The sequence below is a fragment of the Ranitomeya variabilis genome, chromosome 1 (assembly GCF_051348905.1).
Source record: "Ranitomeya variabilis isolate aRanVar5 chromosome 1, aRanVar5.hap1, whole genome shotgun sequence".
NCBI classification, from domain to species: Eukaryota; Metazoa; Chordata; class Amphibia; order Anura; family Dendrobatidae; genus Ranitomeya; species Ranitomeya variabilis.
The window spans coordinates 1,030,099,296-1,030,118,071 of record NC_135232.1 but is presented as its reverse complement, the minus strand read 5'-3'; the positions used below and the strand labels follow the sequence as shown (position 1 = coordinate 1,030,118,071).

Sequence of the window (18,776 nt, the reverse complement as noted above, 5' to 3'; positions counted from 1 at the left end):
TTTCGTCGTCAGGTCGGCGTGTATCGTCGTGTTTGACAGCAAAAGCAACGACGCCAGCAATGTTTTACATGGAGGTAACGACCTGTGAGAACGATAAGTGAGTCACCGTTACGTCACAGGATCGCTCCTGCATCGTTCTGGAGCTGCTGTGTTTGACATCTCTACAGCGACCTAAACAGCGATGCTGCAGCGATCGGCTCGTTGTCTATATCGCTGCAGCGTCGCTGAGTGTGACGGTACCATAAGTGCAGGGAACTTACATTGGGGCGTCACACATGGAGAAATAAAAACAAAAAACACCACAGTGGCGCTTAAGCTTTCAGGCTATGTGCACACGTTCAGGAATTCTTGCAGAATTTTCCTGATCAAAACCGGACTTTTTCTGCAAGAAATCTGCTTGTTTTTTTTTCACGTATTTTTTGCGTTTTTTCGCGTTTATTTAATGCAGATTTTTCCAGAGCTTTTGGCTATATGCACACGTTCAGGATTTTTCACGTATTTTTCGCATTTTTTTCGGTGGTTTTCCGCTGCAAAAACACTTTAAAAATGCTTACATTAAGCATCCTATTATTAGAATGCAATCCGCATTTTTTGTGCACATGTTGCGGTTTTTTTTCAGCAAAAAAAACGCATCGCGGAAAAAAACGCAGCATGTTCATTGATTTTGCGGAAAATCTCCTGATTTACCACTATATAATATAGTAGTGGAAAGCTCCGGAAAAATCCGCATAAAAGACGTGAAAAATACGCAGAATAAAATGCGATAATTACTCTAGAGGATTTCATGCAGAAAAAGTCCGGTTTTGTTCAGGAAAATTCTGCAAAGAATCCTGAACATGTGCACATAGCTGAACCACTACTGCATTATATAGTGGCAAATCCGGAGATTTTCCGCAAAATTAATGAACATGCTGCGTTTTTTTTTTGCGGAAAAAAACGTAACGTGCACAAAAAATGCAGATTGCATTCTAATAGGATTTTTGCAGCAGAAAACCGACTAAAAAACGCGAAAAATCCTGAACGTGTGCACATAGCCTTAAACTGACTCAAATAAACAAATTGTCTCTTCAGAAAGGAAGAACCTAGAACTCTATCGCCACCTATTGTACACAGCAATCCTAAAAGTCACTATCGACCAGTTAACGAGCCTTGCAATATGACTTGGGATAAAAGCTAACTGGGATTCAGATTTGGCTTCTGTTTTATCTAATCTTATTGCAAGGCTTGTTAAAATGGCAATATTTACTTTTAGGATCACTGCTTCCAATAGGTGGCGGTAGAGTTCTAGTTCTCTTCCTCTCCGATGAGATCATTTTGCATATTTATTTTCCCATAGGAGCATGCATGGCTTATAAGTCTCCTCACTCTGGCATGCCAGGCTAGGCTTGTCACTCTCCACAAGGAAAAACATTACTCCCTAAACTGGCTTAAAAAAAGAATAATAAGCTTTTATTAGTGACTAGAATATGTTGGAAAGTTTTAAAGGGAACCTGTCACCCCCCCCCCCCCCCCCAGTCGTTTTTAACTAAAAGAGCCACCTTGTGCAGCACTAATTCTGCATTCTGTCAACGTGGCTCTTTTAGTTCTTGTTCCTGCAACTGCTGAAATAATCGCTTTTATAATGTGCCCCTCATACCTGAATTTGTCAGGGGGGCATGTCTTTTCCCCCCTGACACAAACGCCTCCCAGCCGTCACTCGGGGCCTCTGTGTGCCAGGCGCCACCTCCATTTCCTTCATGAACGTCCCCGGCGCCTGCGCTGTAAATTCGAAGGGCAGCGCAAAAAAACTTACAGCGCAGGCGCCGCAGACGTACAGGAATTAAATGGAGGCGGCGCCTGGCACATGGAGGCCCTGAGTGACGGCTGGGAGGCGTTTGTGTCAGGGCCCCCCTGACAAATTCAGGTATGAGGGGCACATTATAAGAGCGATTATTTCAGCGTTTGCAGGGACCCGAACTAAAAGAGCCACCTTGTCAGAATGCAGCATTAGTGCTGCACAAGGTGGCTCTTTTAGTTACAAATGCCTGGGGCGGGTGACAGGTTCCCTTTAATAAAAGCTTATTGTATCACTATGTGAGAATTGTATTGTATACTTTAGTTTTAGTCACGGGAAATTATAATAAATTATCTCCCATCTTCAACTTTTCTCATAAGATGGACAGATAGTGTGAGTGAAATATGGACTATAATGGCCGGCCTTTGTTTTAGAGGTTGTGAGGGTCACTGCAGTCAAACCGCGACCATTCATATATACGATCTACTGTATATACCTGGATGAGTTTTCCCTTTAATACCTTCCCCTATATAAGTACGGTAACTGTAATCTAAAATGTGTCTTATTGGATAAGAAATCCTACTGGGTACCTTGTCCTGGGAGATTTTATAGTTTTTCTCCTCATAATCGTTACGTCAGGCATGCCTTCAGCACTTTACGGGGCATTTCTGGCATTTTCTGCCTATTATAGGGGCATCTGTGAGTAACGCAGTGTTATCAGAGGCAGGTATGTGTTACAGGCCTATCTGCAGGAAGCGCGCTGCTGTAAGGAAATCTCTGACAGATAGACTGTTGTGAGGACATTTATGGCTGGTCCTGGAAACTTAAGGTACCTTCACACTAAGCGACTTTGCAGCGAGAACGACGACGATCCGCGACGTTGCAGCGTCCTGGATAGCGATCTCGTTGTGTTTGACACGCAGCAGCGATCTGGATCCTGCTGTGATATTGCTGGTCGGAGCTAGAAGGCCAGAACCTTATTCATCGCTGATCACCCGCTGTCATCGCTGGATCGGTGTGTGTGACGCCGACCCAGCGATGTGTTCACTTGTAACCAGGGTAAACATCGGGTTACTAAGCGCAGGGCCACACTTAGTAACCCAATATTTACCCTGGTTACCATTGTAAAAGATTTTTTTTTGCACTAATCAAGAGATCAAAAAGCTGAATAAAATGCCTAGTGTGAACTTGCCCTAATAGGTGCAAGTATTGTCCCCTTTTTTGTGCTTTGTATCTTGTCATCTACTTTGAGTTCAAAAAACGGAAAGACTATATATATATATATATATATATATATATATATATATATATATATATATATATATATATATATATATAGGTGTGCACATTGTAATAATATGTACGATATATTCATATATTTTATTAAAGAATATAAGCAAATGATGTCAATTCAATCATGGACAGCAATTAAAAACTATTCCAATACACAATAATAATGTCCTCCCAATCATCAGTCCAATCAATAGATCTGTAGATCGATCCCCAATAATAGATAAGTCTATTATACTGACATATTGCTGTATAAAATGAAAGAATTTTAGTTATAAAATACCAATGAACCTGGTAAACAATGCTTCAATCCACAAAACACTACAAGGGCTCTGTTCACACAAGTGTATTTTTGGTTTGAGCGCTGTTCATGAAAAAAGCGGACAGCGCTCGGACCAAGGTTATTCAATAGTGCAGTGCAGACGAGCGATTTTTTTTATTCTTTATTTTTTTTTCCCAAATCTGTATAGAAAAAAATCGCATCATGTACTAAATTCTTCGGTAAATCAGATGAGACCCATCCATTCAAGCCTGTGGATGCACAAAAAAAAAATTGGACACAGTGCAACATCCAATTTTCACGGATACATAACATGGGAGACTGTAAATGATTAATAGCTGCTGCATTTAAAAAAAATAAATAAAACATTTTGCGCATGGATGACCAGTGAGGAAAAATTGTCCAACTTTCTGGATGAAAATCTGAACGATTTATTGTAGGCTTGTGTTTATTGGGATTAGTAAAATCAAAAGATCCAAATAAAGTGCGTAGAATCAAATCGAGATCAGAATGCAAACGCGTATCTAAACACAACTCCTAATATGTTAGTTTATTATTAGGAGGAAACATTTTTACTAAGATTATAGAGCCATTCTGGCATGGATTGTCAAAGTAAGTACTCTGGCCTCGTCAGGTCCAAGAGGTCTATTTAATGCATTTATTTTGTAATGGGAAGTCTGCTGACAGACCCACTTTCAGGGGATTGAAATGACAATGACCATTTAAACCAATTTCACATTTCCAAATGTTGGAGGTTCTGGATTGATGTCCTGTAATCCCATTACAGGTAATAGAATAATTTGTGCAGTGTACCCCTGGATATAGGAAGAGTAGCGTTAATACCATGATTTTAGCTCCGTACCCCTGGGAGGTCAGCGCTGGAATGTTTGCTTTTCCCATTCATTTTTCTTAACGTATTGTTTTAGTAATATTTATTATTTCAGCCTCTTTATACTTTCCTGTCTGTTATATATACGATTAATGTTACTACTCGCTTATGTTAGAAATTCCTTAATAATGGACATTTTTCTCATAGAAATCAGGCAAATACTCAGTTTACGTTTAATAGTCCATTGTTTGAATTACTGGAAGTTGACAGGTTGTTAGAATTGATGGATGGCCTTTTTCCCTGATCGGCATTGTTAGATTTATCACAAGGTGTTTCTCCATCACACACCGGGCGAGTTGTTGCAGGTCCCAGTTATTGTTAGATGATGACGACTTGATTTCCAGCCTAGAGCCATTCCAAGCATTACAACTATGTACAGGCAGAGCCCGGAAAGCCATAATTCATCTTGTTTAAGAGGGAATGAGAAGAAATCATGACTTGCAAGAACCTCGTAGAGAATGATTAACCCCAATTATTTAGCATTCCTATCTCTGGTGCTTCTATGGATTTACTTCACAGTAAAGCAAGAGACTATTTAGGACTTATTGTGAGAAGGGCAAAATCTCCCCTAATTCACCCTACACCCTAGATATTCATGATGCATCAGAGCTTCAGTAAGAATTGTTATCGCATCTTGCGAACAATCCACAACTTTGTAGATAGAATCATTCTTACAGACTTGACTGAGCTCCTTTAGTGAGAAGGGAGCATTAAAGGGGGTCGTCTTGGAGAACCCCTTCTTCACAACTACATTGCCCACCATGGTGCTATTTTTCCAATATTGGCAGTGCGTCTCCCAGCAGTAAAATGACATTAGACCGCTGCAGCCAATCAGCCCTCTAATTGGTTGATGTCTTTTCAGTATTCCATCACAGCAGAAATCTGCTCTGATGGAAAGGCTGCACATGTCTGCAGCTGCTGATTGTCACTTGTAGGCAATGTCAGGTGTCTACCGGGAAACACAGCCCCGCCACCGGAGGGATGGTGTGGAGTGGGGAAAAAAGTCTGTAATAAAAAAAAAAAAAAGTAAGCAAGTTTAAAAAAAAAAAAAAATTGTTACATGGAAGTCGTTAGAGCGTAATCTCTAAATATAGAAGAACCAGTTATTTTGAAAGGTTGTAAGATTAATTATTTGTATGTAGGAGAATTCGAGACTTCAAGTTCAATGTGGTCATAGGATTTTGACAGAGATATTCATGGCTTTTGCTGTTTGAGGTAATGAGAATAAGTTTGTAGAAGATCAAAGAAAATTTAAGAGAAGTGGGTTGTGAATAAGGACAGGGGGCTGATAGTTTTCATTTGTCAGTCTTTGCTGTAGCCTGGGGCACTGCTACACTTGACCCAACTTGAGATTCTCATGAGTGATCACAATGAATGTTTCCAGACTATGCAGTAGGTTAGTATGATGTTGGTTGTTGGCGGGTAATGTGGAGAATGGCATGTTGTCCACCATTGCTTTCAACAATCAAGAATAGAAAAAGGGAGACACACAGACATAGGGTAATAATATATTACAAGTCCAATTGGAGGGTTAGGGAGTTGCTCACCTGATTGGGTTGTGTGTCATAACTCCAGTAGATGTCCGTAGATTATTCAGCTGCTGCAGTCGCTTTTGCACACAACAGAGGATCTTCTTCTGCTTGTAGATTGAAAAGAAGTAGTAGATAGATGTCCTAGTAGATCGCGTGGCTGTGAAAAAAGAGGAGACTCGCGTGTGGTAATACTTCAAGTAGCTTTTATTAACGCGTTTCAGGTTTCTCAAAACTACAAACTACATACAAAACTGTAGATAGGTTTTTACAAAGGGTTCGGTACAAACCTGAAATGCGTTAATAAAAGCTACTTGATATATTACCACAAGTGGATCTACTCTTTTTCTCACTGCAGCATGGTCTACATGGACGTCAAACTACCAAGAATGGCACCTACATGGATTCACCCAGCTGATTGTGCCATCCAATTTCTTGGGATGATAAGATTCATTACCAGCTCAATGGCTTACTGTGTTTGGTTTTTTTTTTAAACGTGTGAAAAAGAAATGCAGATTTTTGAGTTGAAGGAGGAAAATCCTCAGTAGCCTATTAGTTAACGCTGCATACCATCATTTTCTTTTGCCATCCGCCATCCTCTGTTTAATCCTGCATGATTGGCATAAGCTGTATAAATGTGAACAGTTTATGCTACTTCTCCTAAACTTGGATATTCAATAATTTACCAATTCTACTTCTCTAATTCCCATAACTGAATAGGGGCGCCTAGCCGAAAGAGCAGGCATTCTGTCCTGGTTTTTTACGATATAAGCTGAGTGTGCAGCGTAGATCAGAGCTGTTCATTAGAGCAGACGTTATATTTGTGAACCAGAAAGTTAGGATGAACAGTTTTATAGGGCCAGCCATGAATGAAATGATTATATGCGTATATGAATTGTGTACGGATCATCAATAAACTATTGATGTAGACTATGGGAAGCCTCTTTGAATATCTCATCATTGTATATTCAGGAATGCTTTATTAAGCTTGCACTTTTTCTGTGCACCAATTATAGAACTATTATCCTAAAGTTCTGACACCGAGGCGGCAGGATGACAGGAATAAGCAACGCTATTAAAATAGGCATAAATGGAATGACAGTGGAAGCTGTCTGCTCTCTTCGAAAGGATTCCGCAGACTGGAAGTAACACGCTGAATCGAGAAGCGGCTTCAGTCGAGATTCTCTAATTGCATCATCTCTTCCCATTTATCCATGTAACATGCCTGCTGACCATTCTCTAGGCAGGAACAATCACTTCTCCTCTGAAAAATAGAGGCTGTTTCCTCCCCAAAATCTCCGTTGACATATTTCAGATAAAAGCTTTTACCATTTTGTCTTTAAATAAACACCTTTTGACTCTCTGCTAAATGATCTGGTTGCAAGATTTTGGAAAGTCTATCGGCCTAGACATGTTTTATAGTTGGGTAGCAGTGATCCAACAAAAGCCTTTGCTTTTTGTGAAAGTAGTTTAATTAGCTCAAACGAGAACATTGTGAGATGCTCCACTGCCCGATCTCCCCTATAAGCTGATGGGTAACAAAAAATAAATCTAGAGAACTTTCTCCGAAGGGAAAGTAGGTAGTGGTTAATTTAATCTTGGCTTCTTTTAGAGCTTTGCAATCGGGACCATGCAGAGTTAAGGCTCCGCGAGGAGTATAGTGTTAGCAAGTTCAATCTGTTCCGATGAAACTAATGGGTTCATTTCGTTAAACCTGTTATTTCCTGACTTATAAGCGACACACAAGCCAAATCTGATCCTAATGATAAGTCAGACGCAACGTCACCCCAGCTTACAGTTCTCCAGCAGCAGATGTGACAGATCATTCACACATTTCTATTAATTACGTAATAATTTCACCAAAAATGTTGCATCAAGCATAAAACAATGTTCAGTCAAACACTACAGCTCTTCTGTCTAATGATACTCTCCCAATTGTTTCGACACCAGATGTATAACATCACATCTGCAGATATTCTTTTAATTTGGAATTATTGGGTAGTTTCATGTTTTTAGGGCAGGAGTGGAATGGAATAGTGATACTGATCCTTCATAAGGCAGATCCATTCACCTTCATTATTAAACCCTAATTAATTAGGAACAGTTGCTGCCGTGTCAAGGGGCGACCCTATCCAGACATTACCCCATAATTTCCCCATACATATTAAATAAATGCCAGTGAAACTTACTGGGATCCATCTGTTATATATGGTGATTTCCCAACTGTCCCCTGGCAGATTATGTTGGGGGTCAAAAAGGATCAGATAGCTGGCATTTGATAGCTCGATCCTTTTGTTCAGCAGGGGTAAAAGATTCTGCTAGATATGTCTATAGGTCCATTTAGACAGGCCCACAAAGGACACTATATGACTGCCGATCAGCTGCTGCTTGTCTGCTGATCTGTGGTTTAAAGGGAACCTGTCACCCTGTTTTTTCAGTATGAGATAAAAATACCATTAAATAGCGCCTGAGCTGTGTTTTACAATAGTGAATTTTTTGTCCCCTGATTCCCCACCTATGCTGTCGAAATACCTTACAAAAGTCGCCGTTTTCGCCTGTCAATCACGCTGGTCTGGTCAAAAGGGCGTGGTGAAATGGCTGTTTCTCCCTCACCTCTTGCTTATCTTCCCGGCGGTGGCGTAGTGTTTTCGCATGCGCAACAGCCGAATGCACTGCGCAACGGCTAAAAAAGTGCGCGATCTGTGTTATTCAGAGGGTTATCGGTGGGGGCGGCCATCTTCCTGAGGCCGCGCGTGCGCAGATGGAGTGCTCTGCTTCCTGGGGCTTCAGGAAAATGGCAGCGGGATGCCACGCGTGCGCAGATGGAGATCGCGGCGGCCATTTTCCTGAAGCCGAGTTCCCATCGGTGCAAGGATGTTGAAACCTCACTGCTCTGATTATGATGAATTCTTCTTAGCACAAGCCTTTTAAGGCAGATTTAAATGGGTAGACTTCTGGCCATACCTTTGATTGATCATATCACAAGTTGATCGGTGCTAATTTAAGGCCCTTTAACACGTGTAAAATGGTCTTTTCCTTAAACCATCCCTTTTATGACCCCATGCATTTTGACTCCTACATTATTGAGACTGTTAGAGGAGACAATTAATCGTCATGATCAGTGAACAGTGGGAGTGGATCAACATACAACGCTACCAGAATCATGTATAGGATTACTGGAATGATATGAATTCACAGGTGCTACTAGGGCGTTTTGAGATTCTGTGGGACAAAGTGAAATCTGTGTTCTTGAAAACACCAAATAATTTCTTGATGTATATCTTTCATCGTGTATGCATTATGTTGCCATTTCCAGTAAATTTTAATGTCAAAGTGAGTAGAGCTAACATTTGGGCTCTATATCAAAGAGGTCCATACTTGGCTGACTTTCCGCTAGTATAGCTATATGACTGCTTCAATTACTGGAGCATTTGTGGAAAGTCTTTGTATCATCACGCAAATTTGTTTTGGTCTATTTCCCTTGGTGATATTTTCCAGACCTGATTGTAGCCAGTACATAAAGCAACACAGATCTGTGTTGTATCAGGAGGTTCAACATAATCCGCTCCACGTATGACCGTATAGCCGAGCGTCCCAGGGGAAGAACAGTGGCCTGGCAATTATATCATAGTCCAGTCCATACTTTTATTAAAAGCACTTGGAGAAAAAACCCTGCAGACATGATGTTGCCAATGTGTTGCCGTTGTGTGCCAGAGCTCATGCCTGTCAGATAAATCCTTGTAATTCATTATTGAATAGGACTGTGGCCTAGTCCAAGCCGTGGAGAAACTCCCGTGTATGTTATGTAGTATACAAAGCCCTGAATCGTATAAAGACTTGATTGTTTCTTGTGAAGAATTCATATTATGTAGGTTTTTTTTTTTCGCATCTTGGATTTGTTGGAATCCTAATGAACTTTTTTTTTTTTTTTTTTTTCCTGGCGAAAGACCATAAGATTGGCTCATTCTATACAGTGTGAACTTTCGAACTCTTAGCACAGATATCCATAAGGATTCACTTTATTCCGTTCTCTTACTTAAAGTCACATTTGGTCTTATTCCAAAAGTTCTTGAAATATCTAAAATATATGACAGCGTTTTAAAAGTATCAACCATAATGATAATCCATAATGCTCTGGTGTTTCAGCAACACCCCAAATATCAGAGATGAGTCACTTTGCCTCCCAGGTCTCTTAATATGTTTTCATTAGCATGGCTTTATTGCCGCATTGATGGATTATACTTTGTACTTTATATGTGTTTAGTGCAATTAGAAATTGAAAGATACTTAACCTTAAGTGCTGAAATCTCCATTAACCATGCACTCTATCTTTTTTTAATATTCAGGTATTATACGGACTGCGGATAATCTTGACCGTGAAACGACTCCTCATTACTGGCTGACTGTTTATGCCACCGATCGCGGTGTTGTTCCCCTCTCATCATTTATTGAGATCTACATTGAAATTGAAGATGTCAATGATAATGCACCACAAACCTCGGAACCTGTGTATTACCCAGAGGTCATGGAGAACTCGCCGAAGGATTTATCCGTTGTGCAGATTGTTGCTTTTGATCCTGACTCCAGTTCTAATGACAAGTTGACTTATAAGATTTCAAGTGGTAACCCACAGGGATTTTTTGCAATCAGTCCAAAGACAGGTATGTGAAATCCATTTTTTCTTCCCATCAAATCCACTAAAATCTGAGGGTTACAAGACTGTGAAAGGACAGAACAGGCAATCTAAAAAATGTTTTAATAAAAATAATCTAAATTTGAACCTTCAAGCAACCAGCAAAGGCTGTCATTAGAAGAAGGCGTGAAAATGTGGAAGCAGGAGACGTTATGAGTTGTTAAATACTCATTTCTTTTGGGGGAGATAGTGAAAGGGGGTAATACCATGTACAGACTTTACGCTCAGCAGCGTTCAGCTAAGTGGTCACTGTAGAGTAGGCGATTATCTTAAGAAAGTATTGAATTTAAATGCTCTCCTATGTGTGAATAAGTGGGTTTTTAAAAAAATTATGTTGTTCGGAGAACATCTCTAGGGCTAGCGCATATGACTGTAAAAATCCAACGAGTGCTATCTGTCATTTTGTTGAATGGCACTTGTCCCCGTGTTATTACATGGGGCCCTGCACATGTCTGATTTTTTTTTCTTGGTTCCTCAGACCTAGTTGGTCGGAGAAGAAACCTCAGCATTGACGATTTGCCGTAGAGAATCGGATCATATTCGCCCATTCAACTGTTTGGGTCTGTGGAAAAATGCAGACTAAACATCCGAGTGTGGTCCAATTTTCACGGACTGACAAAATAGAGAAGTTGGAGAAACCTTTTTTTTTTCTCCACCTCCTAGATAATCACATAACTCTCTGATCACGCTCTGATCTGAGTTTGATCAGAGGGTGATTAGCATAATCAGAGCAATTTTTCTCAGATGAGCCAAAAGCTGTTGTGTGACCCTCACTCACTGTACCTCTCCTACCTGAACTAACTAACATCTCTAATGTCAGATTGAGCAGAAGGAAGAAGAGGAACTGCACAACCTGTAGGACAGTTGGTACTATTGGTGCTTCTTAATTTCAGTGGTAATATGGAAAAAGCAAATAAGACAGACCTGTGTACCAGTCTCCAACATTGCGTCTGTAATAGACACATTAGACACGTGATATGATGGGATTTTACCAATGTGTTCTAACCAATGGGATTCCATCCAGCCACATTGTGTGCAGCTGCAGAGGCGCATTAGACACGTAGTCGCGCTGCATGGTGACATCGCTTCCTGCCCTGTGCCAGCAATGATGATGATGCTGAGGCTGCAGCCACACCGCTCCACCATATGGCCTATGTGTCTGAATATATATCTATTCTCATTTTATACTGGTAAAACTTTTGGCCAAATATAAAGTAACAAGACCTGGAACAACTTCCATCACATTTTTCTTAAATTGTTGTTGGTCTTGTTGGAATATGTCATAAGAAGCAATTCCCCTCTGATGTAATGTAATAATTTGAGAAGTACAGGACTCCATACGTCACTTTTTGAAATACATTTTATAAGTAGTCAGTACATTTTCACTTAATAAAGAAAAAATGAAACAACTATTTTCTGCTCTCAGCTATTAATAGGGAAGGGACTTATGATTCCAAGTCCTAAGAGAAACTCTGAACCAGCTCAGTTCCTCCCACCATCAATGTCACAAACCGTTTATTGAGCCGTTATTCACGTTTGTGCCAAAGGGGCATTTAGGCAATGTTCGGTAAACTATCACATCCCCTGTACAAACAAATGCTGGTGATTTATCTTCCTCACAGATAAATTCAGTGCTCCACTCAGGGACCTTTTACACAGGTAGATAAATTGCCTTAGAGGAACCTTGATCTTACATCTAGCCAGTGGAGGAGGTATATTCTCCCCATGCTTGTGTGATTTTCCTCCACATTACTTCTCCACTAATTTTCCCTATTTTGTGACACAGGGAATGAATACTACATGCCGGTTTCTACGGTCCTTCAGTTTGTGAGTTTAGCCTTACAGGATGGAGTTGTCTTGACCTTTTATCCCTTTCCCAGATATTCCAGTTTCAAGGGAACATGGATGAGATACTAACAGCAATATTAATGTTTGAGCAAATTACTTGAGGATTAGCTGTCTTTTCCTTTGACCTCCGTAATGGCGTCTAATTAGTGAATATTACTGAGAATATGGTGTGATTGTGACACCGCATAAGACTGTGCTGTACAGATAAGGGCCCAATAACTGCAGTCTTCAGGAGAAAATATACAGCAATTACCTGCTAATGGGGTTACCGCATTAATCCACTGAGCTCATGGAGACGAAGCTATTTGTACAGGACTTTGCTCTTTGCCCTTTGTCCAAATGTTAAGTTTCAATTACACAAGATAGATTTGCTGTTAGATCTTTTTACGTTTCATTGCATTTTTTCGCTCGTTTTGGAGATGCTGTTCACATTACAATGGGTAACTGTGGTCCAGCAGGTCCCTGAGAGGACGACTGAAGTGTAAAATGCTCCAGAACAATCATTGGCCGGGTTGTGAAATCCTGTTCGATGAAAACATGAATATAAAGGTCACCTGTGTCATTTCCATGCAGCGGGAAATGGGCAAAACATCAGCGTATATCTTTTGCAAAGAAAGTCTCTTGTAAGAGCTGAAGTTTTTTCATTTTTCCTGTCCATCCTCAGAGGACATTTCCTGCTGTCATCTCCATTCACAGATTCTCCAGCATTTGGTAGCGGCAAGCACCGCGTCATTTAAAATTGTACAGGATTAGAAAAACACGGCTACTTGAGAAACAGCGCCACACTTCTCTGTAGGTTGTGTCTAGTATTGCAACTCTGCTCTATTACGGTATAGTCAGGCATGCAGTTCTGCTGCCTATTTTTCTGCAGCAAAAACAAGTGTTAGGAAAAATGTGTGTTTTTTCTAGTGTTTTCATTTGAGTTTTTTCCATTCATTTGAATGGGTGAAAAAAATGCTGCAAAACTGCTGAAAGACTTGATATGCTGCGGATTAAAAAATAGTGCCCAGTAGCTCAAGAAATGCAAGGAAAAAATGCAGCAAGTGAATGAGATTCTAGAACTGTAAAATGCGGCGTGAGACACCATGTGTATGAATATACCCTGAAAGCGGTATTCTGATATCTAAGATCCTATCCCAGTATGTAGTCGGTGTAATAATAATTCCTCCAATTAGAAATGTAGTATAGTTCTCCTGATTCGCTATGTTGCTTACTGCATGTGCAGGGCAGTGCAGTAGTGGTCATATCCATGGTTATGACCACTCATATAGTGACAGTTAGGCCGGGGTCACACTTGCAAGAAACTCACCCGAGTCTCGCACCTCAATACCCGGCACTGCCGCTGGCACTCGGGACCGGAGTGTGCGGCTGCATGTATTTCTATGCATCTGAATGCTCCGGTCCCAAGTGCCGGCGGCAGTGCCAGGTATTGATGGGAAGAAGTTATCCACTACTTGGACAATCCTTGTCATACCTCACGCTTCGCCCCTCGCTTAAAATATCCATAACCTAATACTCCCCTTCCGTGCCGGTGCTGTTCCAGTGATGCAAGCACTTGTTCTCCCCGGGGCGGTTATTGTGACGCATTAGTTCGGAGCCCCATCAGCGCTGGTGTCACTGTCACCACCTTTTGTCAAATTGACCATAAAGAGGAAGTCGGAGATCAGCTGCAGCCCGGACTTCCTCTTCTTATTCAATTTGACAAAAGGCAGGGACAGGAACGCCAGCACTGACTGGGTGCCGGGGTCTCATGTCACAACAATCGTACGAGAGCCCTGGGAGAGTGAGTGCTGACACCGCTGGAAATGCGCCGGCACTGGAGGGGAGTCAAAGCTTTTTTTAATTTATTGGGGCAAACGTTTAGATCAAGAATGAGTTGTCCTAGTAGTGGACAACCCCATGATTAGTTGTTGACCATGCAAACCTAAGCTACTGCAATACCCTTCACATTGGGTAAAGGACATAGTGAATCAGGAGAACTCGAATACATTTCTAATTGGAAATATTTGCTATGTTGTTAGTATTATTCTACCTACTACACATTGGGAGAAGCTTTGTAATTTATGTCTTTCTTTATTCATACCAGAAAAATACTGATGACCACACTGATGGTAAAAATGGACACCTGGATGACACACCGGTGACACGGATAACACCGGTAGCTGTTTTTCACGAACATATTTCATACAGATGTGTGACGGAGGCCTTAGGTCTCTGATTAGGATAAGGGTATTTCACATTTTCGGTACTGGCCGTATGATAAGACCTCACACAGATCTAGCTCTAGTTTGGAGCTTTTATTAGGAACCTGCTGCTCAAATCACAAATCTGTAATGATAACTCTCCATTTACAATTCTGTTCTAGAAGCCAATGTCCTGTTTTGATTTGACTGACTATATTGAATAAGTAGATTGTATTAGGGAATTGTTATGTAAGCAATTGTCTATATACTGAGCATAACCGCACTATTATTTAGAACCGCATTTCAGAAGTACAAAACCACAAGTCTCACTAAGCCCTACCTCGATTTTCCAAACCCATATTTAATAGAAACCATTTCCACATTCCTTAATCCCCCTCCCTTCTGAGCTACAATAACTAAGACAATTCCCAGACTTTATGCTACGTGAAATGCGGGTTCCTCCCTAGGAAAGCATCGCCCGCTTTTATGTTAAGGCATGCTGTCATAAAATAATTTTCTTTCTCACTCGGGCAGATAAAAATCAGATTAATTTGCTTGGCTAATTTGACTTGTAGAATGCAAGCTGGCGAGGCTTTAATGAAATAATTTTCTTTAATTTCCGTCGATAATCCTAAGTAGTTGCTTTAGTCCCAGCGATAAAAACAAAACGGGAAAATACTTGGACGGCGATAAACACTTTACTCTCTTTGCTGCTTCATGAACATTACACATTCTTTCCGGACCTGTAGTTTCCCATTCCTGGCACCTCTGTGTGCACCCTAGAATTGGCTCTAATTTAGGTTTAGAGTGAAGTATAGAGGAGGCACTGAGGCATGCCATGCATTCTCCACTGCTGCTCAATGTTTATTCATAATTTAAGGTAGGCCTCCGATCTTATCTTCAGAAGGAAACAACAAATTCCGCTGAGCCTAAGCCTGTGTTGTCTCTTCATACAGTGCTATAGGATCCTAGCAGAACACTGGCGCTGTGATTTATTAGCTGGGTAATTCTGCCTGAAAGCTGCTACCTGCGAGTCAGACTATTATAGCGCACAACTTTACTCACTATTTATTTCTCAAGCTTAGTGGAAAAGTATGGTGTTTTTTCGATAGAATTAAGATAATTTTTGCTTCTCTTATTTTTTTCTAATTAACGTAAAGCCTTTCTTATAAAGGAGATTATGTAAATTTCTGTTCCCTAATATATTATAAGTAGTGTTCGTGTAAAATCGGTTCACAGGACTCAATCCAGTGGCCACATCAGTAATTTGTGACCGCTAGACTGGTTCTTCGGAGAACCGTCTCTTACCTGACAGCATTGGTGGCTTTTCTGTAGGTTGGCCAATCTGGCATGACGTCACATGTGTCACTGCAATGATGACATTGTGCCAGGCAGCCAATCAAAAGACCATCTAGGGATGATGTCACTTGTAAGACATTTCTCCTGCTTTTATCCAGAGGCTATGGTGAACTGGTTTGCTTCATCTCTAAGGCCAGGTGCCTACAGCCGTAGATTTTCTCCTCCAAGAGAATCTGAACCATTATGCAAATGACATGCTGATCATAGTGTCAGCAGAGTGTGATCCGATATCTCTTGGATGAGAGAATGAGACCACACTGAGGAGAAGATGGAAAAAAAAATTCTCCATCTTCTCCATTGTGTCAGTGTACGGAAATTGGACTGTATTCGGTCCGATGATTTCCACATACTCATTAATTTTCATCCGAATATCACATAAAACTCTGACTTGTGCGCTGCCCCATAGAATAACATTGGTCTGTGTGCAATCCGATGTTGTTTTTGGATTGCACTCGGATGGACAATACATTGGTGTGCATCTAGTGTTATCGTGAGTGAAGGACCAATGGGCAGAATTTCTTACCGTTAGCATATCAGTAGCCTATAGTCCATTACTTTTCTCCAAAACTGCAAAAAGATATCTGCACTTTCTACTGAAATTTTTAGCAGATTCAGTTTTGAGTAACTTTAATGATTAGGTTATTACCTTAGGAAAAGTTACCTATTACACTGCTTTTATGATAATCATTTCCATAATTGTGGAAGTGTGAATTAAAGCATTCATGCGGAAAAAAGATTCTCTGCCATCTCCCTGTAGGTTCCATCCTCGCAACAAACCCGCAGTTTGCAGAGGTTATTTATGTGAGAGGGGTTCTACAGGGATGGTGGCAATGTCTTGACATGTATAGTGACTGCTCCCACCAGAACCTGTTTCACGACGATTCGAAAAAAAAAAATAAAACAAATTGGGACGCTCCTTGTAATATTGTTGTGGAATGTTTTAAAGTGACCTCAAACCAAATCTTTACTTTGCCCTGTGAAGACACACATTACTTGCCAGCAGGGCTGTGAAGTCTGGGTCGGAGCCCAATTTGGTGGAGTCGGTGTCATAGAAATTGAGGAGTCTGAGGTTTGTCTTACCGACTCCATAGCCCTGCTTGTCAATGCACCCTATCATGCACTGATGTGATTGTGTACAGGTTATCCTCTCACATCAGTTGGCTTCTTCTGAAGGCTTACAAGTAGGCCGGGATGTAGTGTCACGTGAGTGCCTTATGTAGAGTGGTCAGCTCCTCAGGACTTTGTTAGCTGGCAATATACATTTCTGCATGGCCAGCCCACCAACAAATGTGTTTTGGGACTGAACATGTTGGATTTCAACATGCTTGAACCTTTGTTCTCATGAGAAAGAGGCCACAGCCAGAGAAGTCTGGTAGCATCTCACTGCCATTTTTCTATTACCAACACCTGCACGCTTAGCTGAGCTTTAGTGGCAGAAATGATTTCCAGTGGAAATATAGCGTATAAATGTGTTGTGTGATCGATTCACGTAGTCAGAAGATATGTCAGGTTATAGGGATTCTAAAGCTAAAGTCTAACTTATTTTCATGTGTTGGGCAGTATCTGTAAGCTGTGATTGACATTATCACATTATCGAGCTGGCTGTAGTGTTTGTCAATGTTTTAAAGTGGTTTTCTCTTGTTAAGTAGTTGTAATTGCAAAATACGTGGAAAAGGAAGCAACTTTGCAAATTACTTCCCGAGAACAAAGGGATTTTTAGTTTATAGTTTACAGCTTATTGCCTGGTTACCGGCCACCTTTGCAGTTGTCCAGCTTCTTAGGTAATGAGTGCACGCCTGCAAACTATTTGCTATTCAGCTTGCAAGCTCTGCTCTAAAGCTGGCCGGATCACTAGTGTTATGACCCCAATGGCGAGGGTCTCAGAGGAACGTGGAAGTCTGCAGAATACAAAAATCCAGCTCATAGGGCAGTGGTAGCTGGGTTGACCATATATCTACTCCTAACGCCAACACTAGAAGTAGCCGGGGATCATTCCTACGTTGATTCTAGATGACACGCTCCAGCCGGAGAATCTAGCTACCCCTAGTAGAGGAAAACAAAAGCCCTTTCTTGCCTCCAGAGAAGGGGACCCCAAAGCTGGATAGAAGCCCCCCACAAATAATAACGGTGAGGTAAGAGGAAATGACAAACACAGAAATGAACCAGGTTTAGCACAGAGAGGCCCGCTAACTGGTAGCAGAATAAAGAAAGGTAACTTATATGGTCAACAAAAACCCTATCAAAATCCACACTGGAAATTCAAGAACCCCCGAACCGTCTAACGGTCCGGGGGGAGAACACCAGCCCCCTAGAGCTTCCAGGTCAGGTCAGGATATATATTTGGAACAAGCTGGACAAAAATACAAAACCAAAACAAAATAGCAAAAAGCAAAAAGCGGACTTAGCTGATATAACTGGAACCAGGATCAGTAGACAAGAGCACAGCAGACTAGCTCTGATAACTACGTTGCCAGGCATTGAACTGAAGGTCCAGGGAGCTTAAACAGCAACACCCTAAACTAACGACCCAGGTGCGGATAAAAGGAATGACAGAAAAACCAGAGTCAAAAAACTAGTAACCACTAGAGGGAGCAAAAAGTAAATTCACAACAGTACCCCCCCCTTAGTGAGGGGTCACCGAACCCTCACCACGACCACCAGGGCGATCAGGATGAGCGGCATGAAAGGCACGAACTAAATCGGCCGCATGAACATCAGAGGCGACCACCCAGGAATTATCCTCCTGACCATAGCCCTTCCACTTGACCAGGTACTGAAGCCTCCGCCTGGAGAGGCGAGAATCCAAGATCTTCTCCACCACGTACTCCAACTCGCCCTCAACCAACACCGGAGCAGGAGGCTCAGCAGAAGGAACTATAGGCACAATGTACCGCCGCAACAAGGACCTATGAAATACATTGTGAATAGCAA

The 18,776-nt window shown here is 41.3% G+C and overlaps 1 protein-coding gene across 8 annotated transcripts in view; it reads left to right on the top strand.

Moving 5' to 3' along the window:
- The window catches only part of FAT1 (FAT atypical cadherin 1), a 289,837-nt gene that overhangs the window by 109,514 nt on the left and 161,547 nt on the right, over positions 1–18,776 (top strand). For all 8 annotated transcript variants that reach the window (XR_013220037.1, XM_077279642.1, XM_077279641.1 and 5 more), the window contains exon 3: positions 10,109–10,423. Coding sequence is in view for 7 of the 8 variants with exons in the window: in XM_077279642.1 (XP_077135757.1) it covers positions 10,109–10,423 (315 nt within the window). In the remaining variant the exon portion in view is untranslated. The remainder of the gene's footprint in view (positions 1–10,108; positions 10,424–18,776) is intronic.